We start from the raw sequence: 13735 nt of genomic DNA on the forward strand, positions 1-13735 counted from the left end.
TCTCGTAAAAAAAAAGAAGTGATCGTTTGTAATGTTAAGTTTGACTTCCACATTCACAAACCAAAATGAAGTTCTTTCCAGTTCCAGTGACTGACGGAGTCCTATTAAGTTTTATGGCTGTGGCAGCTTTTTAAATCTCAAACACTTGACCTTATTATTAAAAAATTAAAATAAATGTAATATAAAAGAGCAGCATAGTTACTGTACGTAGTTTAGCGTGAAATGAACCCCCCCCCCCCCCCCACACACACACACACACACAAATGTATTTCCATAACGATCCAACGGAAGTGTCAAATGTTCAGCACAAAATGGTCTTGACGCGGGCGCCAACATGTGACAAAACGCACACGCAAAGTGATGAGAGCAAAGTGGGTGTGTTTATTGAAAAAGTCATGTGGCGTTCCTGAGCAGGTTCCTGAGGACGCTGTTCTCCTTGACGAGGCCGGCGTCCGACACGTCCTCGGCAATGACGGGGACGCCGTCTTCTCCCGCCCGCCCGTCGCTCTCCTCGCCGTCGCTGTCGGGCAGCGCGCACAGCAGGCCGTCGTTCTCGTAGGTGGGGAAGTAATACCTGAGCGGGTCGCAACGCCCCAAACGCAAAGTCAACTTCACACATCCCGCTTGGGTATCGGGTATCGGGTATCGGTATCGGGTTGGCTCATCAATCACGTTTTGCAATATTCAGAGAGAAAAATAACTTTCTAAAGCGGGTTGGAGACGCGGAAAACACGCACGACCAAACTTGCCCAACACTAAAAGTGTAACTTTAGTGATATCGCCTTCACAATTTGGTATGACAAAGAACTTTGGGATTTGTATAAGATAAGATAAAGATAAGATCCACTGATTGTCACACCCACCTAAGTGAAATTCCTTCTCCGCATTTGACCCATCCCCTGAGGGAGCGGTGAGCAGCAGCAGCGCCGCGCTTGGGAATCATATGGTGATCGAACCTCCCAATTCCAACCCTTAATGCTGAGTGTCAAGCAGAGCGGCAATGGGTCCCATTTTTATAGTCTTTGGTATGACCCGGCCGGGAATTGAACCTTCGACCTCCCAGTCTCAGGGCGGACACTGTACCACAAGGCCAATGAGCTGGTTTGAGAAAGATATTTTTTGGACCTATAATCCAAGTGTGATCTACCAAATTCACATTTTTCCTTTCTTTTTTTTTTTAATCCACAGGCTGGCGATGGCGTCAAGAAAGCGTCCCCGTACTTTCCCAGCAGACCTCCACAAAGCGCTTTGGATGCCGCGCTGGGATCGGACCCTCCGCAGACTCCAAGCATTTCAGTCGACTTGATGGAATCATTTCAAAGGCGGTGGATGGTTTTCAAAGAAGTCGAAAAGACGACTTGCGTATCTGAAGAGCAACGGCGGAATGTGATCTGCAAATGAAACCATTCGTCCTCAATTTGTGCTTTTTCTGATCAAATACGTGACACAAAAGCTAGCTGGTCTGAAACGTCTCCAGCGGTTGGCGACATTTGTAATCGTCGACGTGTTTTGGAGCGAGCCAAACCTTCCGTCCAAACTGGCTGCGGGTTCTCTTCGGCGCTCCTCCCGACAGACCCGTACCGGGCAGACCCTGAAGAAGCCTTTAGCACTGGACTCGCTCGTTGGAGGTGGAAACTTGTCAGCCAGCATCGCATGATTTGTGGATGAAGGAAGTACTTTTTCATTTAAAGTTGGAAAAAAACTCGATTTTCACTCCATGGCTGCATTAAGACATTTAAGGAGAAGTGGGAAGCTTTTTTCTGCTATTGGCAGATACGGACATTCTGCTTCCTCAAGCTGGACCTACTTTTCATTTGATTTCTTGCAAATTTTCCCCAAAATTTTGAGTTTTTTTCCCCTCCGAATATTGTTCCCCTTTGAAAAAAAATAAAACGACACGTGGCCCGAACCCGCCATCGCCCCAGTAAGACCGACTGGCCGGATGACATTTGCGTCATTTCAAGGGAATGGGAATCATCGGCGTTGACTTTTGAGGACGACTCACTGCGGTTGGTTCCAGGTGCGTCGGGGCGGCAGCGTCATGGCGTGCCGTCGCTCCCGCAGATGTCGCAGGACCTCGTCCCGGCAGCTGAACTTGTCGTGGCAGGCGTGGCAGCGGTTCTGATGGATCTGCCGCCGGATGAAGTTGACCAGCTTCACCTGCTGGTAGAACCTCAAACCTGAGCGGGAGGAGGAGGAGGAGGAGGAGCGCACGTTTACACGCACGGGTGCCGCACGGGGCCGCGCAGGCCAATGACGGTCACGGACTTACCGAGCTCCGTCCTCAGACGCGGCAGATCGAAGTCGTGGACTTCCTGCAGCAAACAAACCGGAAGAAAAGTGTTGGGCAGCTTCAACGTGTCTTCAAGCTGTCGAGTGCCGGTCCCAGCTGAAGTTTAGTGGCAAACTCAAACCTTCATGTGAGCGTAGACGTGGTCCATGGTGTGGCGCCGATCGTCGCAGAACAAGCAGACGGCCGACATGGGACAAGCGCGCCAGTCGGACCAGTCGCTGGCGAGAGACAAACGTGGTCAGACGAGCGCCGGCCGCACACGGAGGACGTGGGCCCGTGGGCCCGTGGGCCCGCCGGCGACCTGTCCGCTTACTCGTCTTTGTCGTCCAGCAGCTCGCGGTCGTCCTCGCTCTGCACTTCCTCCCACGTCTTCCCCAGTTCCTGCCGCCCACACCGCCACACGTCAGCGGCGAGTCACATGATCAGCGGGAGCAAGTCACGTGATCAATGGATGCGCTTTTGGGAGCCGTTTGCACTTTTTATTGAGAGGAAATCCAAAAGTGGTCCACAAGACGAGATGTTTTACGGGATCAAGTTCAAATGCGCACGCTTTTGGAAATAAAACACTTTTTCTCGCAGTGAAGGATTCTTCAACGTGTTTTTCTTTCTCCCAATAACTTAACAAAAAAAACCGTTGGAATTTCCATCTCTTTATTGTTGTCAAAAATGCAGCAAACATGAATTGATGACGATCCAGTTACTGCTTTGGTTTGTGAATTCAGTCGGAAAATCGGCAAAAATGTTGAGCGTTGTTTTCAAAACACGTTTGATGAAATGAAAGATAATCGATCTGCTTTCCTGGAAATGGGAGAATATTTACAGTTTGTCTTTAACGATTAATTGTCAAAACCGTTGTTCAATTGATAAGTCATCAATCAATTCATTGTGACCGGTTAAATGGTAAACAACAAAAAGTTTCATGAAAATGGATCACTTTTTTTTTTTTTTTTTTACTCACAAGTCTGATTGTCATTTTTCAGTTTTTGTTGTGATACTCGATTCCACTTTTTACCCGATCTGATACCAGTACAAGTACTCAACTCTTGAGTAGCTGCAAAAGCTGTTTCCATAGCCAAAAACGGCATTTTCCCTTTTTCGATACGCTTCCAAATTCACCCCCTCGAAGCCTAAAAATAAAATGTGGGCCCTTTTATGAATTTCTAGTGTTTCCATTCAGTTTTATTTTTGCATTGCTTCAAATAAAATGGGGAGGTGGAAACCCCACTGCTGATACCAATACCAAGTACAGATACCGCTAGAACTTTTAATACAACTTTCCCGCAAAAAAAACAATAACAGATCATTTTAAATTAAGACCTACTGTTCATATCCCAATTTAAATCACATGAAGATTTTCTGATTGTAGGAGGGCAGCTGATACTGATATCGGCTGTTGCTCCGAGTACCGATTTGTACGAATGAGGGCTGCTACCGGCCTGGTATCGTACTTGCTCATCCTTATTTATTTACATCATACGTTTCAAATTTTGCGTTGCCGAGATTCAGACATTGTTTTTCCTTAGAAATAACGCTAATGGAAGGCTCAAAAAGTGGAACCCGGCGGCCAGGTGAGTGAGCGAGCGCCGATGACGTGAGGCTCCGCCTACCAGATAGTTGATGATGTAGAATCGGTCGTATTGTTGGTTGCTGGCGTTGATGCGGCGGTGCGCTTTCTTCCTCATGTGATCCTTCAGCGTCATCTTGTCCTTGAACGTCTTCTCGCAGTACAAACACTGCAGGCTGACAAAAGCAGACCGCGGTGAGACCGGGACGGACGTGGGGCCGAGCGCTCAAAAGGAAAAAGGACGACGCACTTGTCCATTTTGTCCTGCAGCGTGTCCAGCAGCTGCTTGCAGTAGACGATGTTGTCGGGGAGGCCGATGCTGAAGGCGTGCTGGTGAGCCATGTGGTTCAGGAGATCGCACCTGGAAAGCAGTCAGGACGCAGTCAGGACCGAGTCGGGACCGAGTCGGCAGGACCGAGTCGGCAGGACCGAGTCGCTCCATCATCAATTCAATCATGCCGGTCGGCAAAAGTTTAGAGACGCTGAAAATGGCGAGCGTTCACAAACTTGTGACGGCTACAAAGTGGACGTCCGTCCGTTCCTTTGATTATTTCAGTGGCGGAGACATAAAGGTCGGATTCTTCTCATTCCTTTTTGACTATAACCGCAGAATGGGCTCCTTTTGTCCCGACCAAGGAAGACAAACACCAACAGACTCTCTTACATCTTTTAAGAGCGTTAAGATTCTTCTTTGGTCTCAGGTATGTGAAGGGAAACTTTGGTTGATAATCAAGTTCCATGCATGGAACTTAAGTTAACCATAGGGGAAAAAAGGTGAGCAGACTGGTCGCCACGACTGGATGCGAGCAGACTGGTCGCCACGACTGAACTGGACGCAAGTACACTGGTCACACGACTGAACGGGCATGGGTAGACTGGTCGCCACGACTGGACGGGACGCGAGTAGACAGGATGTGACTGGACTGGTCGCCACGACTGGATGCGAGCAGACTGGTCGCCACGACTGAACTGGACGCAAGTACACTGGTCACACGACTGAACGGGCATGGGTAGACTGGTCGCCACGCGAGTAGACAGGATGTGACTGGACTGGTCGCCACGACTGGATGCGAGCAGACTGGTCGCCACGACTGAACTGGACGCAAGTACACTGGTCACACGACTGAACGGGCATGAGTAGACTGGTCGCCACGACTGGACGGGACGCAAGTAGACAGGATGTGACTGGACTGGTCGCCACGACTGGATGCGAGCAGACTGGTCGCCACGACTGAACTGGACGCAAGTACACTGGTCACACGACTGAACGGGCATGGGTAGACTGGTCGCCACGACTGGACGGGACGCGAGTAGACAGGATGTGACTGGACTGGTCGCCACGACTGGATGCGAGTAGACTGGTCGCCACGACTGAACTGGACGCAAGTACACTGGTCACACGACTGAACGGGCATGAGTAGACTGGTCGCCACGACTGGACGGGACGCGAGTAGACAGGATGTGACTGGACTGGTCGCCACAACTGGATGCGAGCAGACTGGTCGCCACGACTGAACTGGACGCAAGTACACTGGTCACACGACTGAACGGGCATGGGTAGACTGGTCGCCACGCGAGTAGACAGGATGTGACTGGACTGGTCGCCACGACTGGATGCGAGCAGACTGGTCGCCACGACTGAACTGGACGCAAGTACACTGGTCACACGACTGAACGGGCATGAGTAGACTGGTCGCCACGACTGGACGGGACGCGAGTAGACAGGATGTGACTGGACTGGTCGCCACAACTGGATGCGAGCAGACTGGTCGCCACGACTGAACTGGACGCAAGTACACTGGTCACACGACTGAACGGGCATGAGTAGACTGGTCGCCACGGCTGAACGGGACGCGAGCAGACTGGTCGCCACGACTGGATGGGATGCGGGTAAACTGGTCACCTGGACTTGACTGGCTGTGGAGTGACCCGACGACCCGGGCTACGGCTTCTTGGCTGCGACGCCGATGACGTGCCGATGACGTGACCGTGGCAATGACTTGGCAGTGACGAAGGCTACGCTCACAACCATCCACACATGACAGGTAACGAGGAAGGCAAGACCCACACAGGTGGACGTGGTTCGACATCACGAGACAAGGGAAGACACCGGGAACGCAAGACAAAAACCACCAACCGCAGACAAAAACAACCATAAGAGACAAAACCCCGACAGAACGGAAACCTGACAGCGTCCACGATCTTAAAACAAACATTGATTCCCGTCGTGTGTTTGTTTGCGTCGTTTCAAATACACAAGTTTGTTTGTTTTCAGTCCGATGCGTCACGTGACGTCTGACCTGTTCCCGGTGAACTCGTCGTTGCAGAACATGCACACGCGATGGAAGCTGCGATCTTCTCGCTCCCTCTGCTGCTGCTCCAGCGCCTCCTCCTGAGAACGCAAAGCAGGAGGAACGATCACGCTTCGGATCGCGGCGCCGCGGCGCTTCTCACCAGACGTTTCTGCTGGAGCTTCTCTCGCAGGGCGCGGTCTTCCGGAAGCACGTCGCACAGCAGGAAGTAACGCTCCCGTTTCTCTGCAGGGTCATTGGACGCTCACGTCACGTCACGGGATGTCACACGCGGGAACCAGAAGGCGCCGTCGTGCACTCACCGACAGGCCCGGTGGAGTTGGTCTGGATCTCACTGCAGAAATCGCTGACCGGCTGCTCCAAGAATCGACCTTTCCAGTACAGCAGGTACCTGCGCATCGGACATGATCCAAATATGCATACAAAGTCATGATGACGTTGCTAAAACAACAGACTAAGACTTTGCATATCGGATGGACTTGAATATGCACATCATTGCACCAGGCAACCTCCAACGTCCTCAACAAACATGTGGACTGACCAATGGTGCAGATTTGTGAAAACGTGGACATTTAGCTTGACAGAGGCGTTTTCAGCCAAATGCCGGCATGTGTGTTCACGTCGGTCCTCATACACACACTATGGACACGTGAGGCTTGCGTGCAACGCTTACTTGGGGAGGTCCGCAATGAGTTTGACATCGGCGATGACCAATTTGTGCCTGAGCAGGAGATGCTTGAGGAGATTGTCCTTCTGCGGGACAGGATGCGATTCTGAGCAGAAGAGACAAGGCAGCGTCTCGGCGCCGTCACAGTCTGGGCCGTCGGGATCGCCGGGATAAGGAGCTTCTTCGGGCTGCTCGGGGAAACACAGCGGCTCCAGGATGTGGCCCGCGCCTGAGAAAAAGACTTCTTTGCAGTCGGGAACGTATGCATTCTCTTCTGTTAAGTTCTAACAGCACACACATTCTGCTGCACTGGTGCGAGGGTCAGCTTGTTTCTCTCTCGTTCTCTCCCTCTGATATTCTATCAAGTGACTATGAGACAGTGTTAGTTGTGTGTTGGGGGACGCAAGAGGAAAAAAACGGCCTCTTCATGCAGTCAGGCGCTACTTCACAGCCGCCAGCCCGCTTGTGTTCCGACTCCAATCGTGTCCTTGAATGCACGTCTTGATTGACATTAATCTCGCTTTTTTTTCTTTTCTTTTTTAAATAAGTGAGTGCTTGTCCTGTTTGTTTTTTTAGATATTAATAAAAAAAAATCACCTTTATTTATCCAAGAAAGTCAACAGAGATTCTCGAAACAAAATAAAGGCTGACATAAATACGGAAAAACTGTATGGTATGACATGAGTTACATGATGAGGCTACAAAAAAGCTGCCCGTATTCGCTATGGTTTACAGTCCAAAATAACAAATTTGCACTTTGACCATCGAGCTAATTTTGGAGACGGTAAACAGTTAGCTTATCCTAGCACAAGCAGCTAAATACGTCGAAAACACAAGCCATGTAGAAGGTGTCTCTGGTGGTTTCGGTACCCAATATCTCGTCATTCGACTTTCTTCTAATAAGACCCCAGGAAAAATCGAAAAGATGCTTCAAATGACTTTTAAAAGTTGAACAAACCATCATCGCCGCTGTCGATGGCCGCCATCTTGCTGCGCCGCGTGACCAAACAGCAACAGGCTTGACCAATCAGTGGCCACGAAACGCACACGATTTATTTCGTCACCCACTGCCAGTTTGACCAAAATTCATGTCACGTAAAATAAATTAAACATTATTTAATAAATAGTAGTCAATTTCCACTAAGGTAAAATATATAATGTAAATACATTGACTTATTTTTTTCTTTTATTAAAAGACGGGGGGATGTGAGTTTGAAGGACGAGCCTCTGACGGTTTTAGGACCCTGAGTGTACTTCCTCCGCGGCATCAGGAAGCCGGGGTTCATGCTGGTGAGTGTATTAGCGTTAGCTTTAGCCTTAGCATAGTGGAGCTCATCATACTTAGTTATTAGTTGTCACTGATTTTCTTTTGCTGTCAAAGTTGACTGATAGTAAAATGACATCCGCGTCGCTTTCAGCTATCCGTATCTTACTTACTCCATGTTATTTGACCTGTTTGATAAATAAATCTCCCATCTGCTCTTGTTAGCCACGTGGCTAACTGTTAGCTCCTAAGACACAATGCACATACATTCATGATGTTGAGGTCAAAACGGTCACATTAGTTTATTAAAAAAAAACGCACACACAACAAAAGTCAAAGATTTGTCCTAACATTCATTATTTTAATTAATTAACTGTTAACGAATCATTGTTCATATTATTGTGTAAAATAAAAGTGGGTTGTGAAATTTGAAAAGTACTTTATGAATATTTGGAGGAAACATAAAAAAACAGGCTCTCTTTTGCAAACTTCAAACCTGTTGCTGTGTTTTTTTCTTTGTTGTTATATTTATATATATATAGATAGATATAGATAGATAGATAGATACAGGGTGTTTTGCAAGTGTAGCGGGCACTCACAAATTCCTAGGTCATAGGTCCTGGTGGGCTGCAGTCCTGCATGTTTTAGATGTTTTCCTCCTCCAACACACCTGATTCAAAGAATCGGCTCATCGGCAAGCTCTGCAGAAAACCTCATGATGATCCTGATTATTTGATTCAGGTGTGTCGGAAGAGGGAAACCTCGAAAACATGCAGGACTGTGCTTGGCCTGACTGTGATGTCATTTCCTGTGCAGCTTCCCGTCTGCCTCCTGTCCCGGTGAGAATGGCTCAGGGGGCCAGATGGGGGCGGCGCTACCTGCGCGCCTTTGTGAGCGGCTTCTTTGTGGCCGTGCCCGTGACCGTCACCGTCCTGGACCGCTTGGCTTACGTGGCCAGGGTGGAGGGTGCGTCCATGCAGGTGACCCCCCCCCCCCCCCCCCTCAAAAAAAATACATCAGTGTAACAAAAGCAGGAAATGACTGTGCCTGTTTGTTGCAGCCGTTCCTGAACCCGGACGGAGCGTCCGAGTGTGACGTGGTTCTGCTGAACCGCTGGAACGTCAGGAATTACCACGTCCAGAGAGGAGACATCGTGTCCATCATGTGAGTCCACTCCAAACGTGATGTTAGCTTCTGGAAGATGACGTGATGGCGCTAGAGGCTTGCTGCGTGTCCTCTCAGGTCTCCCAAGAATCCCGAGCAGAAGATCATCAAGCGTGTCATCGGCCTAGAGGGAGACTTCATCAGGTAGTTGCCGTGGAAACCGCCATGCATTTCCTTTCATGGAATGCTAAGCTAGATAGCATGCTTAGCATTGAACGGGAAGTCAGTGGAAGGGCTCTTCCTGTCAAAAGCTGCACCTGTAAGGGGCGGGGCCAACTTTGAGCTTTCAAACAGCCACATTTAAATTCTTTCATTCGAACACTTTTACAACATTCTCTTTTGAACCATGATATTCATTTCAAATGATTTGACCAGTTAACACAATGATTTTCACATTTTGAAAATGTATTTGTAAAATAGCTGTTTGTCTACAATCAATACATGTACAAATTACTTTATGAAATACATTTTCAAAAGGTTAAATGTGTGACACTGTTTCTTACCATTTAACAATTTTTTTTATAATGTTCAAATTATTTGTAAAATATTTTTATGTATTTAAATGCACAAATTTTCTCTTTTTGTTGTTGACTGTGCCCCCCCCCACCCCACACACACACAATTTTAACATTTTCATTATGAACAATAAAAATGAATGATGAACAAATGATTACAAAATAATAAATACATTTCTTCTTGAGCCATTTTAGAAACGGCCAAGTAAATGTATCAACTATTCTATAGGAGTCTTGCAAATAAACGTGGCCTGATGTCGCATGTGGCCCGCCTCTACCCTTTTTGAACGCACGCCGACCCGAAAGCGAAGACGAGCAAAAGTACGGCGAGCCGACCTTGATGGACTTTGTTGTGGCGCAGGACTCTGAGCTACAAGAAGCGACACGTGCGCGTTCCTGACGGTCACTTGTGGATCGAGGGGGACCACCACGGTCACAGTCTAGACAGCAACACCTTCGGCCCGGTAAGCGGAACTGCCACATGAACCCGGTGCCTCCTGTTAGGCTCCGACCCATTCCAAAGTCAATTAACATGGAACAATGTAGGTGACGTGTTCTTCTTGAATTGTCTGATCGACACTAAAGAATGCTGGAAATTGCTTGAAATTGTGTTAAGGGTAAAATATACGCCATTGCTTCCCGCTAACGTGGGAATAGTCAATCAATTACAGTGGAGAAAATAAAAAAAACATCTTCTTGAATGCAATTATTTTGGGCTGTTTGCGAGAGCTCAGTGCTGCCACTCGTCCTGTTGTGGCCCAACATGGTATTTCATGAAGGCATCGCTTCTAAATTTCCAAACGGAAATTCACACATAAAATGAGGAACTGTGATATAGCGGGGGAACATGTTTTAGTTTGCATAATTGCACACACCCTGCCTAATCCAGGAACTTTATTGTCGTTCCTGAGGTGTCGCTGGCTCTCCTGCACGGCCGCGCGTCGCACATCATCTGGCCTCCGGCCCGCTGGCAGCGCATCCGAGCTCGTCTCCCGCCAAACCGAGCGCCGCTCTTCACCCACGAGCACGACCGTGATGAAGACCAGTGAACGCATCAAGCGAACGCGGCATCTACTTGGTGCGCCTCCTGCTGGCGGGAGGCTCTGTTGTCACGATGACGGCGAAGTCATCATTTGGTACGACGAGACCACGTTTTTACGTCTTCTGCTTGTTTGTTTCTTCGAGGGACAAGCTGCTGTTGTATCGACACTTATTTGTTTTTATCAGGATGGGAGGAAAGATATTTGATCATCATGTTGACTTCCATCCATTTTCTAGACCGCTCCACCTCACTTTTGACAATAAATCAAGTTGATTTGATGGTCATAAATTGGGTCTGACTTTTTTTCCACCACGGAATTTTCCTAACACTGAATGTGACTGCATTTTTATTCATGTTGACTTCTTTATGCTATTTTTTTTGAGCAGTTTCATATTTTACATTATTTTTGTGAGATGTAGAATTAATTCACAATTGTTTTTAAAGTCTAACTGTTTTGCACGGACTATTTTTGGAGGTGTTGAATGTTTTTTGCACCGTGTACTTGATTAGTATTTTTTTTTTAAATGGGTTTTGTTTTGTTTTATGCTTTAAAACTCTTTTTTTTTATACGTATTTTTATTTCAAAGTTTGATTTTGCTCCTCCAAAAATGAAACTCAAAACAGCAAGTACCATACTCCCATCTATGCCGCTCGTGTACTGTAGATGGCGCCAGCGTACGTTTAGCAGCAGTGAGCACCAAGCGAAGAAATGAAATGTTATGTTTGGCCTCGTGAGCTCAGTAGAGCGAACAAGTCGTGCGTGTGCCGGGAACGCGTGACGATGTCGTCTCCCCTTCTGGGCGTTTGCGACGGCGAGCTGGACGAGTCCAAGTATCGCACGTCGTTCCTCACCAACAAGGTGGGCGGCCTCCCGGACGCCCTACCCGGCGTGCCACGCGCCAGTCCCCGCTGCGGGCGCTGCTCGGCCCCGCTGGCGCACGTGGTGCAGGTGTACTGCCCCCTGGAGGAGTCGCCCTACCACAGGAGCCTCCAGCTGTTCGCCTGCCCGACCGCCGAGTGCGCCGGCCGGCAGGAGAGCTGGACCGCGCTCCGCTCTCAGAGCCTGCACGTCGCCGGCAGAGCGGCGCGGGCGTCCGCCGAGCCCGAGCCGACGAAGGACGCTCCTCTGTCGGCTAGTGACTGGTGTGGCTCCGCCGACGACTGGGGCATTGAGGAGGACAACGACGACGACAACGTCCAGCCCGTCCCGGAGGAACAAAAAGGTAACGAAGCAACGCAAAACCCCGCCGCAGTTTGTTTACTACTGCGTCACCTTTAACGGTCGGCAGGGGGCGCGAAAAGCCAGTTGCCCTCATACTCGTCAATCAGGACGTTGATTCATTTAAATAGGAATGTTACTGGAAAACAACAAATGTAACATTTTTAGCTAGTGTTTCTTTTTTTGATAGAAAAAAAATACGTAGGCCAGTGATTCTCTCAAAGTGACTCGTTACTGATACGTGATTCATACTCTTTGAATATTCACCAATCTATGTAGTATTTTTGATGTCAAATTCCATTTAAGACGATGACAACAAATGGATTATATGCCACCGATGGGGGGTGGGGGTGGGGGTGGGGGTGGGGTCGAGTGTTGGACCGCGGCCACTGGAAACGGCGCTGATGTGTAAAACCCGGAAGTCCGTGGCATCTACCCCATTTTCAACCAAAACCTGATAGAAATGCTAATTGGCTTATGTATCAAACTATGAATATTTCTATATGGATTTTTGTACTTTTATACAGCTTAAAAAATATATATTATGAATATATATATATATATATTTTTTAGGAGCCAACCACAGCAAATACAAATTGAGCGACTGACTTGACTGTGTACGCTTTTAAGCAAATGTTGTTTTAGTTCCGGAGGACGTCATCAGCGGCCGACTGGACGTCCTCCATCTTGCAGACCCTCCGCCAGACGTCCCCGTCCTGCGACCGTTCTTCATCAGCGTGCTGGACGAGCAGGACGCGTGGGGAGAAGATGAGGAGGAGGAGCGGTCGCACGCCGAGCAACTGCTGAGGGACTACGAGAGGAGGGAAGGAGCGGTCGCGGGCCAGCCGGACGGCGGCGGCGGCGAGAGGTACGAGAAGAGCCGAGCGCGTCACGGCGACCATACCTTCGCCAGGTTCCGCAAAAGGATCTCCACGTGCCCACGGCAGATCCTGCGCTACTGTCGCGGCGGGCGACCGCTCTTCATCTCGGAACCTCCGTGTGACGAGCGGCGGCTGGCGGCGACGTGCGCGTCCTGCGGGGGCCCGCGGACCTTCGAGCTGCAGCTCATGCCGGCGCTGGTCAGTCTGCTGAGCTGGAAGGAGGCGGCGGCGGGCGGCGAGCGGTCGCCGCCTGACTTTGGGACCGTGCTGGTCTACACCTGCGCTCGCAGCTGCTGGATGGCAGCGCCGGAGCGGCGAGCCATCCCCGAGTTCTGCTTGATCCAGATGGACCCCGACCACAAGCTCTTTAAATGAGTGCAGGCCTGTCGGTGGCCAGATTGCTTTGCCTGCTTTCAAAAGAGCTCGTCGCGCTTTCACATCCTGTTTGTTGAAACACACGTGGAAGGAAATAAGATGATGTGATGATATGATCAAAGATTGACCAGCAAATACTAAGATTTTTTAAAAATGTGTACAATTATTTATTTGTATCTTTTGTTGGTAAAGTGCACATTTCTAAAATGTCCCCTCTTATTTAAACTACTTTTGATTGAAACTGATACTTTATCATGTCTTGATCAAATAAATTGGAAATGTAGAGTGATATCCAATTTTTTTCAAAGAGTCTCTCACACATCCTTGTTTGCAGTGTGACTTATTTTCTTTTGAATGTAACATTAAGAACCTTGTTTCAAAAAGTGATGGGCAAGTTGTATCGGGTCGACACCAGCACTTATTTCAAGGTCTCGGTACT

The 13735-nt window shown here is 48.8% G+C and overlaps 3 protein-coding genes across 9 annotated transcripts; 2 read left to right on the forward strand and 1 right to left on the reverse strand.

The window, feature by feature from the left end:
- Positions 1-361: 361 nt before the first annotated feature.
- znf277 (zinc finger protein 277) lies at positions 362-7859 on the reverse strand. 4 transcript variants are annotated; one of them, XR_013294555.1, is made up of 14 exons: positions 7795-7859; positions 6843-7065; positions 6472-6560; positions 6312-6394; positions 6158-6249; positions 4108-4218; positions 3901-4033; positions 2607-2674; positions 2415-2511; positions 2273-2315; positions 2006-2180; positions 1526-1635; positions 864-1391; positions 362-574 (listed from the first exon to the last, which is right to left on the reverse strand). XR_013294555.1 is itself a non-coding variant. In XM_077568911.1 (12 exons), the coding sequence occupies exons 1-12, from the start codon at positions 7820-7822 to the stop codon at positions 394-396; spliced, it is 1323 nt and encodes a 440-aa protein (XP_077425037.1). In that variant the 5' UTR covers positions 7823-7859; the 3' UTR covers positions 362-393. The 4 variants fall into 4 exon arrangements, 2 of the variants coding, with proteins under 2 accessions (XP_077425037.1, XP_077425036.1); XR_013294556.1 differs by lacking the exon at positions 1526-1635; XM_077568911.1 differs by lacking the exons at positions 864-1391; positions 1526-1635.
- Positions 7860-8133: 274 nt separating this feature from the next.
- Positions 8134-11087, forward strand: immp2l (inner mitochondrial membrane peptidase subunit 2). 3 transcript variants are annotated; one of them, XR_013294557.1, is made up of 6 exons: positions 8134-9080; positions 9161-9264; positions 9343-9408; positions 10009-10037; positions 10075-10243; positions 10691-10745. XR_013294557.1 is itself a non-coding variant. In XM_077568915.1 (5 exons), exons 1-5 carry the CDS (start codon positions 8871-8873, stop codon positions 10826-10828), a joined length of 621 nt encoding a protein of 206 aa, XP_077425041.1. In that variant the 5' UTR covers positions 8134-8870; the 3' UTR covers positions 10829-11087. The 3 variants fall into 3 exon arrangements, 2 of the variants coding, with proteins under 2 accessions (XP_077425041.1, XP_077425042.1); XM_077568915.1 differs by lacking the exon at positions 10009-10037 and having other exon boundaries at positions 10141-10243; positions 10691-11087; XM_077568916.1 differs by lacking the exon at positions 10691-10745 and having other exon boundaries at positions 10009-10098.
- A 401-nt stretch (positions 11088-11488) lies between these two features.
- pdcd2l (programmed cell death 2-like) lies at positions 11489-13592 on the forward strand. Of its 2 annotated transcripts, none has more exons than XM_077568912.1 (2): positions 11489-12044; positions 12671-13592. In XM_077568912.1, exons 1-2 carry the CDS (start codon positions 11531-11533, stop codon positions 13294-13296), a joined length of 1140 nt encoding a protein of 379 aa, XP_077425038.1. In that variant the 5' UTR covers positions 11489-11530; the 3' UTR covers positions 13297-13592. The 2 variants fall into 2 exon arrangements, with proteins under 2 accessions (XP_077425038.1, XP_077425039.1); XM_077568913.1 differs by having other exon boundaries at positions 11492-12044; positions 12686-13592.
- The last annotated feature ends 143 nt before the right edge of the window (positions 13593-13735 follow it).

The sequence above is a fragment of the Vanacampus margaritifer genome, chromosome 6, assembly GCF_051991255.1.
Source record: "Vanacampus margaritifer isolate UIUO_Vmar chromosome 6, RoL_Vmar_1.0, whole genome shotgun sequence".
Classification (NCBI taxonomy): Eukaryota; Metazoa; Chordata; class Actinopteri; order Syngnathiformes; family Syngnathidae; genus Vanacampus; species Vanacampus margaritifer.

Excerpts from the sequence above, each read along its gene's own strand:
- znf277 (XM_077568910.1), bottom strand. The coding sequence starts at position 7,822 with ATGGCGGCCATCGACAGCGGCGATGATG. Across the intron at positions 6,561-6,842 it reads CTCATTGCGGACCTCCCCAA|GTACCTGCTGTACTGGAAAG; the intron begins GTAAGCGTTGCA and ends TCCGATGCGCAG. Across the intron at positions 6,395-6,471 it reads CAACTCCACCGGGCCTGTCG|AGAAACGGGAGCGTTACTTC; the intron begins GTGAGTGCACGA and ends ATGACCCTGCAG.
- immp2l (XM_077568915.1), top strand. The coding sequence starts at position 8,871 with ATGCAGGACTGTGCTTGGCCTGACTGTGATGTCATTTCCTGTGCAGCT. Across the intron at positions 9,409-10,140 it reads CTAGAGGGAGACTTCATCAG|GACTCTGAGCTACAAGAAGC; the intron begins GTAGTTGCCGTG and ends GTTGTGGCGCAG. Across the intron at positions 10,244-10,690 it reads ACAGCAACACCTTCGGCCCG|GTGTCGCTGGCTCTCCTGCA; the intron begins GTAAGCGGAACT and ends GTCGTTCCTGAG.
- pdcd2l (XM_077568912.1), top strand. The coding sequence starts at position 11,531 with ATGAAATGTTATGTTTGGCCTCGTGAGCTCAGTAGAGCGAACAAGTCG. Across the intron at positions 12,045-12,670 it reads CGTCCCGGAGGAACAAAAAG|CAAATGTTGTTTTAGTTCCG; the intron begins GTAACGAAGCAA and ends TACGCTTTTAAG.